The sequence below is a fragment of the Dermacentor andersoni genome, chromosome 9 (assembly GCF_023375885.2).
Source record: "Dermacentor andersoni chromosome 9, qqDerAnde1_hic_scaffold, whole genome shotgun sequence".
Classification (NCBI taxonomy): domain Eukaryota; kingdom Metazoa; phylum Arthropoda; class Arachnida; order Ixodida; family Ixodidae; genus Dermacentor; species Dermacentor andersoni.
The window spans coordinates 73,362,072-73,380,868 of NC_092822.1; the positions used below are offsets into that span (position 1 = coordinate 73,362,072).

At 46.2% G+C, this 18,797-nt stretch overlaps 2 protein-coding genes across 3 annotated transcripts in view; one reads left to right on the top strand and one right to left on the bottom strand.

Moving 5' to 3' along the window:
• The window catches only part of LOC126528250 (uncharacterized), a 114,470-nt gene extending 107,213 nt beyond the window's left edge, over positions 1-7,257 (top strand). For both annotated transcript variants that reach the window (XM_055069214.2, XM_050176141.3), the window contains exons 4-5: positions 1,008-1,146; positions 6,981-7,257. In XM_055069214.2, coding sequence (XP_054925189.1) covers positions 1,008-1,146; positions 6,981-7,228 — 387 coding nt within the window. In that variant the 3' untranslated portion in view covers positions 7,229-7,257. The remainder of the gene's footprint in view (positions 1-1,007; positions 1,147-6,980) is intronic.
• Positions 7,258-14,761: 7,504 nt separating this feature from the next.
• On the bottom strand, positions 14,762-15,698 carry LOC126527812 (uncharacterized). Its single transcript, XM_055068933.1, has 3 exons — positions 15,685-15,698; positions 15,056-15,392; positions 14,762-14,878 (listed from the first exon to the last, which is right to left on the bottom strand). The coding sequence occupies exons 1-3, from the start codon at positions 15,696-15,698 to the stop codon at positions 14,762-14,764; spliced, it is 468 nt and encodes a 155-aa protein (XP_054924908.1).
• Between the last annotated feature and the right edge of the window lie 3,099 nt (positions 15,699-18,797).

Consider the following 18,797-nt stretch of genomic DNA (forward strand, 5'->3'; position numbering starts at 1 on the left):
TCAACGGAAAGGATTTTTATAAGAACCCTACCTAAACCTTTGTTTGAATTTCACTCTTCCAGTAATTCTTTCCTTTGGGCTACCGCACGGAGTTACAGCCACAGTAACGTTTGTAAAGCCTTCTGCATCTTTTTGCACGAGACAAAAAGAACTGCATGCTGAAATTCTTCTTGATACTTATTATTGTCGCATATATTCTACTATAATACTGCTATAATACTTTGTAATACTACGTTCAAATCGAAGGAGAAGCAGATTCTCAGCCTCCACAGAAGAAATTCAGGTTGTCTGATTCACAAAAATGAAATTGTAGAGAACGCAGCAATACAAGAAGTTTGTAATTCCATGATTGTATAGAACGTAACTGTGTTTCGAACGTTATAATATGGTGTAAGCAGGATAGACCCCCCATGATAAGCAACAAAAATCTACAAACATTCTGACAAGTGCCGGTTAATGCGTAAGCGTTCTTTCGCACCGGGAAAGGAATGGGTAGACGTGCATAAACTAGGAAAAGCAATTAAGCAAAAGCGAAGTAACGGATGAGCCACAGACTGCTTACACACTAGTAGACAATTCTTAGAATTTCTGCGGCCTATTTACACGCCTGGTTTTTTTCAGCAACCACTTAATAAAAGTTTTGAAAGCTAGTAACAAAGCAACCATTCTTTCTAGCAGAAGGTTGTGTCCAGCCACGCTGTAAGGTTCTTGTGCGGGCATTTAAGTAGTTCATCTGTGACAATCACTGACCTTGCCTTTGAAAATTGATCGTTTGTCCCTTATAGTTAGCTCCCTTTTGTGCCCTGGTCACTACACGTACAGTATCTAATTATGCATTAATGAATATCACTGCCGCAAATATTTGCGTACACGTTTGGTCACCGATATTTAACCTCATATTCCATACTTAATATTTGTGTTCTATTGGTATTCGGAAAATAAAAGTTGATATTCGCCCATCGCCGCTACTCGCAATACTTCGTGGCCCTGTGCTCGTCGGCCCGCAGGTGTACCAGGGCACGTTCCGAGCATGCTCATCCCACGAGGACTGCCTACCGGACGAGTGCTGCATCTATGGCCTGAGCAGGGGTGACAGCTGCGTCAAGCACTTCAAGCCCTGTCCCATCATTAAGGTGCCCGTGCGACGTAAGTATACATGCATGCACACGAAACAGAGCTGCCATTGTTGCACGTTTTAAAACGGAATCTCACGCAACGCATTTCGAGTTCTTTCATTATATACGTTTTATACAGCATGATATTATGGGATAGGTAGACGCATTTAAATGGCAACGGATGCTTCTCGTCCCAGAGCAAACTAAAATGAAATAAAATAAAGCGCCGAAGAAGACTGAATGCCGTGAAACAGCACTTTTATACGAGTCGTTCTGCTCGCAAGACCAGGAAGCCGCAGACCCTGCACATTTCCATAAAAAAATGATAAAACACGTAAAGCACAATAAATTATGAATGGCTCATCGGCCTAATAAGGGTAACTGGCTTGGGGAATTGCAAGATTTCGATGGGGTCAGCTAGGACCGGAGAGCTGTGCACTTGAAGCACTTCCAGAGCAAGTGCCTGATTGGTTGGCACACCTGCAGCTTTGCACGCTTGGTGACCCGCTTGTATCGGCGCTAGCTCCTCCATCGTGTTATTCGGTACACGTCTTGTTTCCTTATGTGCACACCAGCGCACAAGTGCATCCGACATAAGTGTAGCCCTGCTGCAGGACTTGTGCACGAGTACTTGGCATGCAGGCTTTGCAGGCCAGGGAATCTTCCTTCGGTATACGTTGCCGTAGGCGTTTACGCGCTGTTGTGGTCTCTGTTGCTGTGCTAAGACGTCCGTCCCTGCATTTCCGTCGCATTGTTAGAGCACATAAGTTGCTACATCACTGCCTAAACCTACTCGAAGTTGTCCGCGAAAATACGCAGGTCACAATTTTGCAGATCAGTAGGCGACAAGTGAAGAACATACCACATAACTATGTACCGCCATGTAACTGAGTTAAGCATACACGACGCATCACACGCACATTTAGTATAAACCCAATGGGTTTGCATTTTCTGTGATTTTTTAAGCCACAGAGTCTCTTTCTGCTGGCCCATCGTAAATGCACGCCTATGTTGCGTTTCGCAATGCCGACGCCCAAATCGTGGCCAATATGCGGATCACGCGATTGCTGCTTACTCGCAAACCAGATCGAGTGCGGGCTCAGCTTAGAACACAGCGTGGGCATCGCGCGCTTAAATATGCCATGAAGTACGGTAGGACCGTAAGGTACCATATATAAGGCAATCTAATGCCTTTTCGTGGTCTACGACTTTAGCTTTGGCAACACGATTGGGTTTGGTCCCCAACAGCAACTCAAAATATCAATAAAACATTTGTACTTCAACAGCAGTTTGGCACATTGTGAATCTTCCTTACCATGCACCGATACATGACCTCGGCGCCACGCACAATAATTTGTCATTGCCGAAAGACGACAACCTTATCTTGTTTTGTGAGTAGAAAAACTATTTATCAGATAAAAATCACCTTTTTTGTCACTTTGTCATCAAACAGTTGAGGCGTTTTTCGGAATATAGATACCTAATTTGTTTCATTTGCAGGGGCAATATGATCGTAATAGTTTCCAAAGACGGATTCCAAAGCTGCATATATTGCAGCAGCTTATGTTTAGAAACACTTCGAGATATTGCGTTCAAATCAGATCTACAAAGCTTATTTTGCTGAATTTCGACATGTCGTTGTATCGGAATGTGCATATCTGTGTTATAATTGTGTTGCCAGATTTTTCTTTTTATTTACAATAATGTCCCCATATTAAAGTTCTGTTTGTGACTACTATGCATTCTTTTTGTATTGTTATATATGCAGAGTAAGCGTTAGTTTTGTATTGTCATGTATATAGTGTACAAAAGAATATGCCAATCTTAATCGATTCTTTTTTATTTCTTTCACTTTCGTTGTATTATGTTTCTTGTTTTTTACTGTTTCGTTTTATCTATTTCGATTTTCATGTGCTGTACCTATTTTGACTGCCTATAAAAGGAGCTGAGATCCCGTTAAGCTGGCATAAGGTTGCCCTGTATCCCTTCTCCCAACAGCGGCTCTAGCAAGAGAACTGTCTCATGTACATAAACACTCACCACTTCTCTTATCATCATCACCCATCCCAGTACTTTCACTCCCCTTCCCTCTTCCCCAGTGCAGAGTAACAGACTAGAGAGCACTAGCTCAGGTCGACCTCTCTATCTTTCTTATCAACAAATTCTATTCTATTCTTCTTATGTAAAAATGCGACATAATCGCATTTTTATCGTTGTCTTTGACTGTTACTGAGCTGCCATCCACCACACTGAAAGTTATTAATAGAGGAGAAAGGAACTTCGCATAGGCTAAATGTTGCAATTAGCCATACCGCCCTGCAACTTTTTTCAAGTTGTGGGTCACCTTGCTTATACATAGAACCACTGCAGATCTTATTGTCCTTGAAGTCGTACTCAGTACCGCTGCACTTTATTGTCCCTCGATTTGTGAATACAATGTAAGGTTACAAGGATATGTAAAAACTAAAACTGGATAGGCTTGCTGGGAATATAAGTAATGCGAAAGGTCATAAGCTAAATGTGTTCTTCACTTCTAAAACAGACAACCCTAATGTGGCACTTAGGACTATTGTTAGTGAACAGCGTACTTAGTAACTTCATGTAAGAGTATTAATTAGCTAAAAGGTAGATAATTCGTTTGGGACGAGCCACTCGCACGAGGTAGAGGAATATTTTCGAGATGAGCAAATGACAGGCGATGCGTTTTCTGTCAATGTTGAATACGTGTTTTATGCGATTGCTAAGAATGTCTTTATTGTTGGGAAGGCCTGCATCGAAGAAAACGGCACCATCACCGTCCAAAACGGAGCTGGTGTAACGGCGGAATACTTTTTAATCCTTGACAGCACTTCTTGACAGCACTTGACAGCACTTCTAAGCGTTTTGGCCAATACTTTTTTTCAATACGTGGCATCTGCATCGGCTCGTACATTGAATCAGTATTGTGCAGCGTCCTAGCTAGTGTCGATGCGTGCTTGTCGATGCTTCTAAACGCTATGATAGACTGCACATTTCGGTGGTTTTATTGCGATAGAAGTTATATAGACACTCCAGGCGCATTTCCGCCGTCACCGTGAGGTTCCGTATGAGTGAAAGTGTGTGTGTGTGAGCCGGCGAACGCGGTTCAATCTCGCGTGCGCGAGCGAGGAACGCGGCACAGATGCGTGCTCTTTCCTGTGGCGCGCGAGGCCGCGAAGTGAGGCGAGGGAGGAGGGGCGTTCTCCGGTGCTACGATGCCTCAATGTCCTCCTCGCACGCCGCTCTGTACAGAGTGGAGACAACCGCGGCGTCTACTACGGCGTTGGCACGCGAATCACGGACGCGGTGGTAGACGCCTTTGGCGGACGCAGTAGGGACGTGTTGCCGGCGCTCCTGTGTCTTGAAAGCGATCTGTCACGTCGATAAAGTGCGCGCCCGCACGGGCCTCATCTTCAAAGCGATATGTCACGTTTTCAAAGTGCGCGTAGTGCCGGTAGCTTCGTATGCGCCGTGATGTTCTGTACGAAGTCCAAGGGCGATAACATCGTTATTGGAAGCCAATCACATAAAAAACTTAGACGGCCCATGTATAAGCGATACGTCGATATAGCTGTATAACTCCGATTTTAGATTCTTTGAGTACTGGTTGTCCGATAAGGTTTGAACGATGCTTCTTGCGCAAGGGATCGTGTGAATATTGATTCTTGGGTCTTTGCCTGTAATAAATCAATTGGAAGTGCCGCCGTGTCATTGTAATTGCTTTTCTTTCTTGTCTAAAGTTTGTGTGCGTCCGTTTAGCAGTGATTCTATTTAACAGCAAGTACGAACCAAGCCAAAAAGTCCTTCTTACTTGCATGAAGGTCCATGCAAGGCTACAAAAGGGAGCAATGTAGACATGAGGCAATCTTCGACGGCAAGGTCTAACCACCTCGACGGGAAGATGTGCGTTAGTTGCTTTCACGCAAAAAACTTCAAAATGAGAAAGCACAAATGAGCAAGGGGAGTGTTTCTACAAAGGATTGTATTCGGTATTCTTATTATCATCAGCCTTAAAGACATTGAGAAGGATATGAGAGGCAAGGAAGTATCCAAAACAAGCACAGCAGGCACTGACCAGTAAGAGCGTCGTGTGAAACAGCGGGAGTGGAAAAACAAAATACTCCTTCTCATGCTTAACGGGCTGCACAGGTCATCTGTTGCCACAGAAGTCGCAGTTGAAGCAGCGGCTCCTCAGTACGGCCAGTGACGTCATGCATCATAACATAAACACACTTACATTAATTAACTTCGTCAATTCAAATGTGACCCCTGTAACTCAAAGCCTTGATTTCTGTAACAATATCAGAAGGGAACACTTAGAGTAGTGTACAATTAATAAATAAGACAACTAAATCCAGCAAACGGAGCAAGACATTCTCATGGAGTTCATTCGGCAAAACAAAGCATCACTCGATCGCCAGGTGCCAGAAGTAGATGAAAAGGTCAAGCAAACTCCAACACTATTTGGCTGCTGCCTGCTGGTAAGCTATTAGGGATTTATTTTTGCACACGCGGCATGGAACGAAAGGAAACTGTGCGCATAAATATCACTACATCGGAACCACGTCACGCCTAAACTTATCGTTGTCGTTATGTGCACATAAATATTTCAAATCTTACGTTGGAGATCATTCTCTAACAACATACGCATGTGTGCGCACTATGTTGTCACAAAGTCAACGCACGCAGTAATATGTGACAAGACATGAATGTTTTTATTTATTTGTAGCTTCACCTCCTGTTATCTTTCGTTGATCATCTAAGAATTCATTACCCGCCGTGGTGGCTGGGTGGCTATGGTGTTGGGCTGCTAAGCACGAGAGCGCGGGATCGAATCCTGGCCACGGCAGCCGAATTTCGACGAATACAAAATGCTAATACACCTGTGTATACAGATTTAGGTGCACGTTAGAGAACCTCCGTTGGTCCAAATTATACCGGAGTCCTCCACGACGGTAGGCCTCATAATCAAATATTGGTTCTCATGCGTACAACCTCACAATATATATATATATATATATACATATATATATATATATATATATATATATATATATATATATATATATATATATATATATATATATATATATATATATATATATATATATTATCGAACAATTGTTTATTTCTGCAGGCACAACTGTTGCAACTGCTTCCAATTTTGTAAAAACAAATCCCAAGGCTGCGTTCGCACGGGTGTGTGAATAATCCACACGCACTTTTGATTAACGAATCAAGTAATGCCCTCTTAATTCGATTCATTCTCGGAATCAAATAGCTATTGTTTGTAAATTAGAATTTTTTTTAATACTTCAACTCACCAAATATGTGATCAGTACCCTCCAGGCGGCCATAATGGATATAAAACATACGAAGTTACTTACCGGAGCGTGGTGCATGTAATTCAGACGGGCGTGCCATTTCTATCTATACCGCTGTCACTCACACTCAGTGATCTGTGCTGTATATGCTAACGACCAAATTGCTTCTATGTCACTAAAATGCTCGATTTCGGCTTTTAATAAGCGACGCTTCATAACGCGCAGTATCGGGACAGAAAATTGCTAACTTTGTGTTTACACTAGAACGTGTTGAATTGCGATAACGACTGTTCACAATTCGAAAACTATTCCAAAGGTATTCAACATTTGAGTCGGTTCGCTTCTTGCACGATTCGATTTCACAATTCATTTCCCTTTCTTTAAACATTACTATTCGCACACCCACAGCTATGTATCTCGCCGATATGTTGATGCGTTGCGCATTGCACTGGCAAGCGCTCCGCTGGCGCGAAAACGCCGCGGTGGGGCCCGCAATCCATGTGCCCGTCCTCGCCGCTCGCAGCTCGGCCCCGCTTCTGCCCGCCGTACAACAGCGGCGGCTTCTTCTTCAACGTGTGCACGGCGCCCGAGGACTGCCCGTACCCGTACCTGTGCTGCCGCCTCCGGGGCTCGTACCTGTGCGTGCCCTCGTTCTACGACCGGCGCCGGAGACGGCGACGTCACGCGATCGCCGGCCAGCGTGACGAGCACGACCACAGCGTCGAGGCGTCGAAGTGGCAGCACGCGAGCGATGCTGCTTTGTCTTCCTAAGGGCCCGTAGTAAACGTGACGCTAATCACCCTCCGTCTGTGAGCTCAAATAACTCTCCCACGAGACTCTTTCTTTGTCCAGTTACGTGCGTGCTTCCATCCCCGTTACCTCGCTTTAGGTGCAGAGACGTGTGCCAAGGAGGCTGCGGGCCTTGATGGCTCCTTCACCGGCTGTAACGTGTACTTTGAAAAGAAAAAAAATCCTTGCAGATCCGACGTGCTGTGAAAATCAGTTTAAGTGATGCTTCCATTTGTGCTTTCAAAACTAAAGAAAATAACTCTGTTCTCGGGTCAACGACGATTTTAAAGTTTGGAAGACACGTTGGTAGCATTTTTTCCGGGAAACGCCTAAAGCAACCTAAAGTTGTGGCTCTCGAAAGTAAGGATTCCACGCAGGACCACGAAGGAATGACTACGATGAAATGACGGTGACCGTGTGGCGACGACCGCATGATGACACCGGAATGACTACGAGAGAACGATGACGATTGAGTTCTATGACGATGACAACGACGCAATTAATGGCGACTTTGGAACGACGATGACAATGACATGACGTGAAATGTATGACGATGACTGTATGATCACGATGCAGTGAAGATGGTGCCGTGACAACGGCAACATGACACCCTTGCCATCACCCCATTGTCCTCATGCCGTCGTTGTCACGCTGGCTTTATATCAGCGTCATAACATTTTCATCGCGCCATAGTTGTCATAAAGCTTTCATCGTTCCATAGACAATTGCATCGTTGTCACTGCGTTGTTGTCATACAGTCACCGTCATGCTGTCATGATCATGGCCAATTCTGGTGCGCGAGTGTCATAGCTAAGAGGGCCAAATGCCGAAGGGAAAGTACATCGCGCATAGCTGAAGCAAGGGAAATCTCAGAATAACCTCCGCAGATTCTATATAGCGGTGTTTTCAGCAATTCGGCATGTCACTACATTGCTTCAACGCTCATCGTATTAACGTCGACAGTCATCGTGTGAAGGGTTCTACCGGAATTGCCTCTACCCGGAGTTGTGACTACTGATTATGCCTGCCAATTAATTTTGTTTCTTTTGCGTTATCGTCTGTTCTTTTATATTTTATGAGAGACTGATCATGACATCCCGTAGGCGTGCGTCTTGGATTGCAGCTGTTACGGCGGAATCTACATGACATTACTTGTCACCGCGACTCTACAGCGACGCCAGGAATGACTCATCATCATCAGCAGCAGCAGCTTGGTTACGCCCACTGCAGGGCAAAGGCCTCTCCCATACTTCTCCAATTACCCCGGTCATGGAATGACTCATTGAAGTACATATACACTGAACGCAAGATGGACGCGCTACAATCCATTTCGGCGCATCAACATTTACAGGTACGAATAAACACATGTAAACAACCGAGGTCCTCTTTCTTTGCCTTAGCTTTCATAAGTTACCCAATTCTTCAGCTGATCTTACCATACCACAGGAATGTTATTCGAAAACTGAATACCAAGTGTCGTACCGTGTCTCTGGCCCTTCAGACACGATATTTTTGTGCATATTTGCAAAAATAACTTTATTATGGCATGAAGTGACAGTTATTTCTCGTATGCCGGTATGCAGTAACCGGGTTTCAGACAGTCGCATTTAAGCGATAGTGCGAAACCATCAAAATGTTGCGCTAAAAAACACGAGCTTTTGATTTCTTAAGCATCTGAAACACCCATTACCTCTGTGAAAACAAGATAGAGAGCACGGCCAACTAACTCACAAGATTTCTGCATTATCAATAAGTGATATTTTCATTTGTTTCAGTTATCTATTGTCAATAACGCAAATGTCGTTTGTGGTGTTCGCACCCGTGCTCTTGGGACAAAGGAACGACAAACAGTAGTGAAAACAATCACAAGGGCATTTATTGCACCTTTGGTAGACTAATGCCTGCTAGCCGAGTTGCTATCCACAAAACATCCCGATGAGTGCGCGACAAATCTAGGAAGTCCGACTCACCGCGACCGGATAACGAGCGAATATGTTCGCCCCATGCTGGATCCCAACGCCTCGTCGCTCGCGCATACGGTCACGCGAACGGTGGCGCGTCCGAACGGGACCTCGCCAGACGGTCTCGCAGAAGCATGGATCGGTGCACTCGCGGAACGTCCGCGCAGCTTGCCGATCCCGAACCAGAGAGGAAGAGCCTTCTCCTTTCCGCGCCCAAGTAACCCCGCCGTTAGGTGGCGTTAGCAGCGCAACACGCGCGCCATTCGTCGTACTGCGCTTCAACCACACCGACTGCCGCGGGCATCATGCCACGCGGCGAAGCCGGACTACAAGAGACGGGAGATGCGGGAAAGCAACATATCAGGGGACGCGTGAGTGTCGCGCATCCCCACACGTTTCATTGGAAAAATCTGGAGCCGCTATTCAAAGTCGCACTCTGTACCGCTTCATAAGAGAAGGCACGCACCCGTCAGGACAGCGTACACGCCATAATTGGCGACATCTACCGACCAATGGCAAACATTACTGTCGAACGGAGAGGTTTGCGAGTACTGTTTCTGGCCATTAGACACGAAAGTTTCAAATGTAATACTCCACGCACCAATCAATCGTCACAGTTTTGTTATATTGGTGAAGCACTTAATGCGATAGCAACATCTTCGAATATTACACGAAGTGTAAGGCTCGTAGCTGTAGAGGCAGTATGAACTGCAGTAAACTTAAGCTGACCGAGTAAAGAGGCGTAGTGTGGTTTGCGTACACACATGAACGGAAAGAAACTCGATGACCGCGAGCAGCCTCGATTATAACTACGGGGTCCTTCTCGGCGTCTTCTCGCGTTCCCGTATGTGGCATAAAAACTCGGTGACCGCGAGCAGCATCGATTATAACTACGGGGTCCTTCTCGGCGTCTTCTCGCGTTCCCGCACTGTGGCATGCTCACGGCGGGCGCTGTGGGTGCGTCCGCTTCGCGTTTTTCAACTGCAGGGCTTCGTCCAAGTTGCCGCTTAGCCTCGGTCTCCCGTTCCTGCATGCAGCGCCACGTCCTGGTACTTCCGGCGTTCAGCTCCAGCGCGCACCGCCCACCAAGTAGCACATTCATTTCTTCATCGGAACTAACGGGGTGGTGTTAGCGCGTATGCGGACCCGCCTTGCTTCATTGCGATTAGCGTTTTGCTGGAGCATCTGGGCCGGCGCTTATGACAACACGCGGGGGGGGGGGGCGGGGGGCATGTTAGCGCGATGTAAGCGACCTGGCGCTTCGCTGTGGCAACCACGCACCGGCAGGTACTGTTCCAGCCACCGTGCTTTGGCTACTACGTGTGGGAAAACGATCGCACAAGCCGACAGGGCCTGTATAGCCTGCATAGTTTATTTATTTATTGTTTTTACAATTCGCACCAGCAAGCAAATTTGTTCTTGGAATGCAGCTTATTCTGGACTCCTGTTTTTGCGATTCGAACGCGAACGCGCCTGGACATCTTTCGGCACCTGGCGTTCAAATGATCTGAGAATGCCTGCCAAACGCACCCCAGCCCATTCTTATTCTTCTGATTATTTCAGTCTCATGATGAGGATCCGCGGTCACTACCTGCCCTAAATAGATGTATTCCCTCACCACTTCCAGTGCATCGCTACCTATCGTAAACTGCTGTACTCTACCGAGACTGTTAAACATTACTTTAGTTTTCTGCAGATTGATTTTTAGGCCCACCCTCCTACTTTGCCTCTCCAGGTCAGTGAGCATGAATTGCAATTGGTCTCCTGAGTTCCTAACCAAGGCAGTATCATCAGCGAATCGCAAGTTACTAAGGTATTCTTCCTTAACTCTTATCCCAAATTCTTCCCAATCCAGGTCTCTGAATACCTCCTGTAAACACGCAGTGAATAGCATTGGAGAGATCGTATCTCCCTGCCTGACTCCTACGGTGGCTGTGGAGTCGCTATAAACATCTTTCAGTATTTTTACATACGGCTCGTCTACACCCTGATTCCGTACTGCCTCCATTACTGCTGAGTTTTCGACAGAGTGGAACCCTTTCTCGTAATCAATGAAAGCTATATATAACGGTTGGTTATATCCGCACATTTCTCTGTCACCTGATTGATGATAGTGTGAATATGGTCTATTGTTGAGTAGCCTTTACGGAATCCTGCCTGGTCCTTTGGTTGACAGAAGTCTAAGGTGTTTCTGATTATATTTGTGATTAGTAAATACTTTGTGATTTGGGATTTTTGGTATTAGTAAATACTTTGTGGGCAACGAACAGTAAGCTAATCGGTCTATATTTTTTCAATTCTTTGGCGTCCCCTTTCTTATGGATTAGGATTATGTTAGCGTTCTTCCAAGATTCCGGTACGCTCGAGGTCATGAGGCATTGCGTGTACAGGGTGGCCAGTTTTTCTAGAACAATCTGCCCACCATCCTTCAACAAATCTGCTGTTACCTGATCCTCCCCAGCTGCCTTCCCCTTCTGCCTTCCCCAGCTGCCTCCCAAGGCTTTCTTTACTTCTTCCGGCGTTACTTGTGGGATTTCAAATTCCTCTAGACTATGCTTTCTTCCATTATAGTCGTGGGTGCCACTGGTACTGTATAAATCTCTATAGAGCTCCTGAGCCACTTGAACTATCTCATCCATATTAGTAATGATATTGCCGGCTTTGTCTCTTAAGGCATACATCTGATTCTTGCCAATTGCTAGTTTCTTCTACACTGCTTTTAGGCTTCATCCGTTCCTGAGAGCATGTTCGATTCCATCCATATTATACTTCCTTATGTCAGCTGTCTTACGCTTGTTCACTAACTTCGAAAGTTCTGCCAGTTCTATTCTAGCTGTAGGGTTAGAGCTTTCATAGATTGGCGTTTCTTTATGAGATCGTTCGTCTCCTGCGACAGCTTACTGGTATCCTGTCTAACGGAGTTACCACCGACTTCTATTTCACACTCCTTAATGATGCCCATAAGACGACCTTGCTTCCACACTAAGGTCGTCTTCCTGAGTTAAAGCCGAATACCTGTTCTGCAGCTTGATCTGGATTTCCTCTATTTTCCCTCTTACCGATAACTCATTAATCGGCTTCCTATGTACCAGTTTCTTCCGTTACCTCCTCAAGGCTAGGCTAATTCGAGTTCTTACCATCCTATCGTCACTGCAGCGCACCTTGCCGAGCACGTCTACATATTGTATGATGCCCATAAGATTGTCGTTCATTGTTTCAACACTAAGGTCGTCTTCCTGAGTTAAAGCCGAATACCTGTTCTGTAGCTTGATCTGGAATTCCTCTATTTTCCCTCTTACCGATAACTCATTGATCGGCTTCCTATGTACCAGTTTCTTCCGTTCCCTCCTCAAGTCTAGGCTAATTCGAGTTCTTACCATCGTATGGTCACTGCAGCGCACCTTGCCGAGCACGTCCACATCTTGTATGATGCCAGGGTTAGCGCAGAGTATAAAGTCTATTTCATTTCTAGTCTCGTCATTCGGGCTCCTCCACGTCCACTTTTGGCTATCCCGCTTGCGGAATAACCGTAATGCTTACCGGGAAACGCTGGTGGCGCACGCTATGCACGAAGGCAAGCTTTCTGTTGGAAACGCGGCCTTCTGCGTAGGCCGCGGATGTGTGCAGGCAAGCGCCATCTGGATGGTGCTGCAAGAAACCGAGCGGGACGCGCCGCTCTATGAATAGCAGAAACGCTCTTGTTGGGCATCTTGTTGTAGTTTCCAATTAGCGGAATTACGTTTTCTCGTATATGCAAATTACTATATCCGACGCTATCACGTCTGTAGGTTGTGTATCAGTCCTACTTTACAACTTTTCTGACGCATTTTACTTTCAGACTGCAATTTTACTTTCAACAACTGCAACAATACAACGCGGGTTAGGTGGGGTTGGGTTAGGTTAGGTTAGGTTAAACAGATGCGTCTAAGTTATGCATGACACTGGTGGTGTATTCGCTACCGCTACCGCATTTTGTTACTATACGCAGTGATGCTGTTTCCCGGACACCACTACTTGGGCCCCGTAAGCCACAAAGGAAAGCCTCCCGTGGAGTGGACGAGGACGACCGCATTGCCAAACACCGCAACGAGGCGTACGAACGAGTGAAAGACCACACAGACGTGTTTGCAGTAGACCGAGCGTCTACAAAGGAGTTTTTCAACGACTTTATTTCCACAGGCAATTGGCGCTCTGCGTTTGGAGCAGCCGTCTTGGGTACAAAGAACGTGGTCGAGGAGCACATACGAGGTCTGGTAGAAAAGTAACCGACCTTTGTCCAAAGAAAAACAAACTGGCATAACTGGAGCGTTGGAAACCTAATCGCCCTCAGTCTCCTTGGGACTTTGCACACTTCTCCCAGCGGTGCTGCCATTGTTGAAAGCATCCCGAGAAGGCCTCTTTCTGAATGGAGTTTAGCTCAACTGTCGTTGCAGCCATAATGTCCTCTCTTGTCTCAAATCGCGCTCCTTCCAATGGCCCCTTGACTTTGGGAAACAGCCAGAGGTCGCAGGGGGCCCCATCAGGAGAGTAAGGGGCATGTTTAACTAGAACAGTTTGGTTTTTCGCCAAAAAATCTGAATGAAGTGCGAGGAATGTGCAGGAGCATTGTCGTGATGGATGCACCAATTTCCTGTTGACCACAACTCCGGTCTCATGCGCCGCACACCATCACGTAGGCGACGGAGGACATCCCTGTAGTACTCTTTGGTGATTGTTTGACCCTGTGGTGCATACCCGTGGTGTACCACACCGCGGGAGTCAAAGAAAGCAGTCAGCATCACTTTGATGTTGCTGCGCATTTGGGGGGCCTTCGGGTGTGGTAACGTAGAATGCTTCCCCTGTGACCACTGGGATTTGGTTTCCGGGTCGTACCCGTACACCCAAGACTCGCCACCAGTGATTATGGTGTACATGAAGTCGGAGCCACTGTCTGTGGAATCCAGCATGTCCTGCCAGACTTCAACACGAAGTTCCTTTTGCGCCACCATGAGCAGCTTCGGCACGAATCTCGCCGCAACTCTCTTCATGGCCAAATCTTCGGTCATAATAGAATGTGCAGAAAAAGTGCTGATGCCCACCTCTTCCGCAATTTCTCGAATAGTCACACGACGGTCCCGCATCACCACAGCGTTCACTTCGGCAATGACCTGGTCATTTCAGCATGTTGATGGCCGACCGGAGCGTGGCTCGCTCTCCACCGATGTACGGCCGTCTTTAAACCGGTTGTACCACTCCTTAATCTGTGTGCTGCTCATAGCATCGTCACCGAAAGCCGTCTGAATCTTCCGAATGGTTTCCATTTGGCTGTCGCCCAGTTTGTGGTAAAATGTGATGGAGTAGCGCTGCTCCAGTCATTCCGCCATTTTTCTTGCAATAAAGAACCTACGAGAGCACTGCGCACTACCTCACTCAAGCACTCCGTCCCAGCGACTGACGCTATCGGCACGCGGGGATAAATTCGCGCATGCGCACGAAGGTTCAAAGTCGGCTGATTCAAGCGCGCTTGTTTCATATCCATCAGGTGTTCGCAAAAAAAATAAGGTTGGGTACTTTTCTAACAGACCTCGTATAAGTTGGGGTCGGCAAGCCACCTGGGATTGCGCACAAAGTTTGTTAGCGACGACACTGGGTTCTCCCTGATCCAATCGTGGATCGCTTCCTCCGCTTGTCTCTTCGCACGCTTTGGGGATTTTGCTTGCCCACCCTCTCGTGCGCGTAGCGAATGATCGCTTGAATGGCTTGGTGAACTTCTGGATTCGACGTGTCATGAAGCTGGACAGGCAGATTGCGGGTGCAATATTTCCAAAACTCTTGAGAACTCGTGTCCGGAATGCTCGAGTTGTCCCACAACTTTAGCTCTACAGTCACGACCCCAGTCGGCTCCTCCCACTTTAAAGTGTTCCAAAAGTCGGAGGTCGCTATACATATACTGGATGAGATAGAAGAAGTTCCATGCTGTGGCGCTTGTAGGCCAAATAGACGAGCGGTTTGGTCTTCGAACGAAGCGACAGAATGAAACACATCGGCAGCTCTCATTACTCAAGATGCAGTAATGGACGACATGCACATGGGGGATGCTTGTGTCTCTGGTGTGAACAGCGACTGCCACGACTGCATATTGTGTTGGCCCGAGCTCGAATCGTCTAATAATCTCATTACAAATGTCCTGAGCTTCTCCATTGTCTCTGGCGGGAAAGACATCATGCGCAATTCTTCTGCGCTTTGAAATGTCTTCTAATTGCAGTGCCCACAGCGGAAAGCGTTGTATATTTTTTGAAATTTCTCCTCGTCCTGGTTGCCCAGCGTCTGTTCTTGAAAGTTGGTCCATGCCTCGATTAACTGCCGCAAACTTCTCCATGCTCTCATTAGACTGGCCGGGATAATTTTCATTGCTTGGAACAACAAAGTCTACACCTTGTCTCTGGACATATATGTATCGTGACAAAAAAAAACTTCCAAAATATAGTGTAGAGGTACCTCATCTTCGTCATGTCTCCTCTTTGTGATGTGATAATTTTATTTTAAATCCAGGTATTGGGAGGCCCTGGCACTCCCAATCAAGAGAGACCCTACCTTTTGCATAATTTCTAATGGCCGCTTGAGAGTCACTAATGACGTACTGAGCAATCGTGGAGACCAATGCTAGTGCAATGGCTACCTCCTCTGTTGTCTCGCAATGTTTGGCATTAACTGATACGCTTGTAGGGGATTTTTGGGTGTGATCTACGATTACTGCTACGTAGCTATTTCTGTGTGGGTATTCAGCCGCGTCTACAAAGGTTGCTCTGTCGTCTGACTCAAAACTCCAGATCATTTTCTCGGCTCTACTCTTGTGTCTGCCGTCGTTGTAACCTGGATGCATGTTCTTGAGTATATCTGGTACTAGGAGTTTGTACGGGATAATTTTCGGAGCTTGCATCAACAAAGTATGCACCTTGTCCCTGGACATATATGTATCGTCACCAAAAAAACTTCCAAAATATAGTGTAGAGGTGCCTCATCTTCGCCATGTCTCCTCTTTGCGTCGGACATTTCCTGAAATAAAAATTTCCCCTGTAAGGCTGGCTTCACTGCAAGCACCCCTGCAAGTTCGGTTTCTCCGCTAAAAGCCCCTCTAAAGTGGGCTTCTCAGCAATACACTTAACCCTATGTCGTAAACTTCAAATGATAACCGTAGGTTCCCTCACCGACGAGTTGGAGCCTATGTGCCTGGGTCCTACCTGGCGGCCCGATGGGAGCAGACCATGAGCAGACGGCGATGTGGACCTAGCTGTGCCGCTCTTATATACTCCTCAGGCAGCAGGGAAAGCCAGTTTCGTATGAGGGAATGGAGGTTGTCAGAGCAGAATACGCCCATGAAAGGAGGCAACACTCCAGGTTAACCGGGGGTATATGAAGGGCTCTTTCAAGTGCTAGAACATAGAGAAAAAAATTATGCAAGAGCGGACACTCCTATAGAGCCCAGCGGCCGAATTGACTGCAGCGCGTCAAGCCACCGGCGTTAAGAGGAAGCTTTACCTCGGGCCCAACTCCGGCGCGGCCTATTCAAATACATGTAAAACGCAGAAACGCTTTCCTGAGATAACCTCTGGACCGATTTCAATGAAATTTCTTGCATTTAAGATAGAATGGTAAATTCCAGTGACAGTTGGAAGCGGAATTTTTATTTAGGGCCTGAGTGTTGCTAAAACAATTTTTAACAATTCGAAAGCTTGAAAAAAAATAAAAGCACGAAATTTACAAATTAATAGCTCGGCATCAAAAACAGGTATCGCGGTTCTGTAAACGGCATCCGCTATATCATATCACGTGAATTTGTTACCATGTGTACAAGGGTTCGGCAAAATTTATTTCCATATTGCTAAACTTCTTTCCAATTTTTAGGTAACATATCAATTTTGACCGCTTTAGATGTACTAATATATGGAATTAAGATAATTGTGATATTTCTTATTACCGAGTTGCAGTTGTAAACCTGATAGTTTTGTTTTTTTGAAAATTCGTTATCTTTGCCATTTTTAATAAAAATTGACAGCGTGTAACTTGGAAATTCCAAACCAACAGTCACTAGAGTTTAAGTTTTTCTTTTAAATGCAACAAAACTCGCCAAATTTAGTGCAGTGCTTGCCGGGTAGAACGAATTCTCCTTTTGCATGTATTTAGATAGGAGCACCCGAGCTAGCTTCCTCTTAATACCCGAACCACACTTCCGGTTTCGGTTTTGGGGGCGCGCGTTTTGAACGCTAGCTGGTACGCGTTACGCCGGCTGCACTGATCGACGCGTTTTTTTTTTTTTTTTTGCTTCTACAGCTCAACCGCGCGTGCTTTCCGTGTAAAATCCTTTTATTATTAAGTTAAAATGATCGCGAACGATCTTTACAAGCCTCCATCATGTATGTGCGACGTGCAATTTCATAAAGACGCACGATGCCTTGTGAAATGAGGACATGTGTATTTTATTCTATATAAATGCTCGTTGCAGGCTTTTTCTCCATTCATCCAACATTGTGGCACCAGCTAAGTAGCAGTAGTTCCCGCACGAAGCTCCACCGGACGATGTCAGCTGAAAAAAGTAAATTACAAGCATCTGTCATTTTGGTATTAACGCATAGGAATAATGTGTGTAGAGGCTAAACGTGCGAAAGTGGTGAATGGGCGGCATTAGAAACAAAACGAGTTCGATTTTAGATACATGGCGTAAGAAATACCCACCTCGTCCCAAACAATACCGTACATACCACGAAAACATCCTAGTTCCAAGCATTCCCATCTACCCAGGACGTATTTCCTGCACTTTAAGAGCACGAATACACGGGCTACTGCGCGTTTTGAAAAGAACATGGCTACAATCAACGCGATAGTTCACTACGAATACACAGAGGTGACCACAACACAGGCGCTCAACTACACCATGCTGCACGCTCGTAGAATTCCTTCTACTCGCACTCAAGGCAAATGCGTGGGTGCAAAGCCTGTCTTGAGTCGTGCAGAAGACAGAATTTTCGAGTTAGAAGTTCCTAGTGTTTGAGCTCCTTGGTGTTATCGCTTGCGTGTTCTACCGGCGCAAGCGACACACTCCGGTGTTATCACCCTTGGCGATTCCTCGTTGAGTTTTCGAGAAACGGGAGCACCGAAAGCAGGTTTAAGTTGTTGCGGTGCCATAAAAAAATGTGGCAATGTTGCCGCAGTAAGATTCAGTACACGCCTAACTAACTTTGTCGCCATGGCCGAGCTGCTTTTCGCTGCGTCATGGCAACAGCGGCGAGTGTGCCTCGAAATTATCCCAAAAGGCAACCAAATTAATTACAATCATGTTTGAGGTTAGAGAAAGCGTCGCGAACACGTCCCACTAAGAATCAGTACACGCGAAAAAACTGCACCACACAGCCGAGCTGCTTCTCTCTAACTGTGTCACAAGGCCAGGCGCGGCGAGCGTGCCTCATAAGTAACAAAAAAAGTACCGAAATTAATCTTCAATAATGTTGGGCGTCGGAGAAGGCGCCACAAGCTTGTGAGCGCATTAAAGCGCGAAACTTAACTGCGTACTAGTGCAGTGATGCTTTTCGCCAACCGCATCACACCGCAAGGCG

Coding starts and splice junctions, on each gene's coding strand:
- LOC126527812 (XM_055068933.1), bottom strand. Junction 14,879..15,055: donor GTGACTGTAGAGCTAAAGTT/GTGGGACAACTC, acceptor AAGCGTGCGAAG/AGACAAGCGGAGGAAGCGAT.